General features: G+C 61.0%; 1 protein-coding gene across 1 annotated transcript in view; it reads right to left on the minus strand.

Moving 5' to 3' along the window:
* Nucleotides 1–509: 509 nt before the first annotated feature.
* The window catches only part of IL2RG (interleukin 2 receptor, gamma), an 8,374-nt gene continuing 6,611 nt past the window's right edge, over nucleotides 510–2,272 (minus strand). Inside the window, exons 4-9 of the mRNA XM_009997181.1 lie at nucleotides 2,067–2,251; nucleotides 1,760–1,908; nucleotides 1,493–1,655; nucleotides 967–1,072; nucleotides 811–895; nucleotides 510–713 (exon numbers count right to left, since the gene is read on the minus strand). Of these exons, the coding sequence (XP_009995483.1) occupies nucleotides 510–713; nucleotides 811–895; nucleotides 967–1,072; nucleotides 1,493–1,655; nucleotides 1,760–1,908; nucleotides 2,067–2,251 (892 nt within the window). The remainder of the gene's footprint in view (nucleotides 714–810; nucleotides 896–966; nucleotides 1,073–1,492; nucleotides 1,656–1,759; nucleotides 1,909–2,066; nucleotides 2,252–2,272) is intronic.

A 2,272-nucleotide genomic window follows, 5' to 3' on the forward strand; every position in this document is an offset into this window, starting at 1 on the left:
GCCCCCAGCACCACGTGGGCAGGGATGGAAAGTTACCCGTTCGTCAAGGGCGGAGGCTCCGCCCACCCGGGGCAGGGGGCGGGGCCGAGCTGCCCCGCCGCTGGGGGGCGGCCTGGGGACCCTGCCCGCGGCGGACAGACCTGGCAGCGCACGGTAAGGGCAGACCCAGCCTTTATTGAACCTGTTGGTCCCGCCCCAGCCCTGCTCTGCAGGGGGGCCGGGTTCCCTCCGTCCCCACTCTGCCTGGGCTAGCGGGGCAGGGGGATGGAGCTTGAAGGTGGTGGGGGACAAAGCAGCAGGGCATGAGGGTGATGGGGCATGGGGACAGGGAACTGAGTCATAAAGGTGATGGGGCATGGAGACAACAGGCGTGGGGACCAGACAGCAGAGCATGGGGTCCCAGGCATTTGGTGGAGGCAGGGTGGGAGCAAGGAGTGAGGCCTGCAGGACAGTGAGGTTTGGGGCAGCAGGGGTGCAAAGCATGTGGAGGGCAGGGATGCAGGAGTCCATCACACTCCCACGTAGCTGCTCTTGTAAGGGCTGTGCTCACGGGGGGCAGGTGGGGCACTGGGCACCACCAGTGGCGAGTGGTTGTTGTTCTCCTGGAGGGTCTCATAACTGTCCTTAGGGGGTAGCTCGCTCACATAGCAGATGTTCTCACTGTAGTTGGGCTTGAAGCTCTCTACAATATCTTTGGGGACTCCAGCCCATTCCTTTGGGAAGAAGAGCAGGATGAAAGGAGTCAGCACCCAGTCAAGCCCCAACTTGCAGGGGGTAAGCCCAGGACAGAGCTGCCCACAGCCACCTTACCTGGAAGTTGCCATTGTGGGTGATGAAGAGCTCATCAAAGTTCTTGCTGGGATTGGGGATTCGGGGCATGAGGATGATCCACACTCTGCATGGGAGAGACATGTCAGAGGGGAAGAGCCCTTGCGCTGCTGCCCCCCACCAGCACCCCACATTCACCTTTCCATGCGCACCAACAGGATGACAAAGATCAGCAAGAGCAGGCAGGCAATGGGGATCAAGATCGTGTGAAGCCAGAACCAGAGCAGCTGCTCCTTGGGGGCACCTGGAAAGAGCCAGGGTGACACTGCCGCTGCAGGGGAGTGGGCATGCCAATGGCCCTTTGTGGGTGGCCATGGGAGCTTGGCAGGGCTCAGCTGGGACTGGAGGATGGAAAAGGAGCCCATCCCCAAGCGCTGCCCCACTGTCACTACAACTGGCTGGTGACACTCTCCTGGACCAGCTGTGCCAAAGCTAAGAAACCTCTGGCAAAAGTCAGCAGGTCCTGCTGGTGGGGTGTGTTTGGTTTCCAGCAGCACAAAGGACACAGGGGTCAATGCCATTGCCTGTGCTCCAGGAGCTCAGATGGGACTCGCCCCTACAGCTGCTGCCCTGTGCCAGTTTTCCACTTGCTTGGCCACCCCTTGGCTGCTGAGCCCCACTATGCCCCAGCCCACCCTGTCTTGCCACAATCCCCAGGACCTACCCTTGCTTGTGGAGTTGCTGCCCCAAGCCACCGGAACGCTCCACTCGCTCCAGAGCTGGGTGTTGCCACAGTAGCTGTTGATTTTGCTGCGCACATAGAAGGTGTAGTACTTCTCATAGTCCACGCTGGGGAGGGAGAAGACATCTCCTTTCACCCGATGCTCCTGCAGAGAGACATGGGCCATACAATGAGGGCCAGCACTTGCTGTGTGTGCTGCTGCACGGCCCATCCCTGGCCACAACCACAAGGGTGCTGCGTTGGGGAGGCTCGCACCGTCCAGCTGGTGTCTTTGTTGCTCTTGTACTTGACAGCATGCTCCAGGCACCTGGCTTTGGGGTACGGGGAGGCCCAGGTCAGCTGCAGCTGGTTGCCACTCATGTTGTGGATGGTCAGGTTGACGGGTGCCTCTGGTTTCACTGCAAGGCACAGGTGATGCCTGGTGAGTGCTGTCCCCATGCCCTGGAGGCGCTTCCGCCAACCAGGACATGACGGGACAGCCTTGGAGACCCACAGTCCTGCTCCCGCCCTACAGCAGTGCTGTAGAGGAGAGTGGGTGCCTCTCACTGCTCCGTACCCAGGTCCTGCAGCTGCATGGGCTCACTGGGGATCCTCAGGGTCCTGCCACCGAGGCTGGCGTTGATGAGGACGTGGAACGTCTGGAACTGGATGATTTCGCTCTGGTTGAAGCGGCAGCCGACGCTGACACCCTGGTCCTGCAGGTAGTGCATGCACTCCACCACGGGGGGCCTGTTCTCATACCTGGGCCACAGCAGGTTACTG

This window comes from Chaetura pelagica, unplaced genomic scaffold (assembly GCF_000747805.2).
Source record: "Chaetura pelagica isolate M959 unplaced genomic scaffold, ChaPel_1.0 scaffold344, whole genome shotgun sequence".
In the NCBI taxonomy this organism is placed as follows: domain Eukaryota; kingdom Metazoa; phylum Chordata; class Aves; order Apodiformes; family Apodidae; genus Chaetura; species Chaetura pelagica.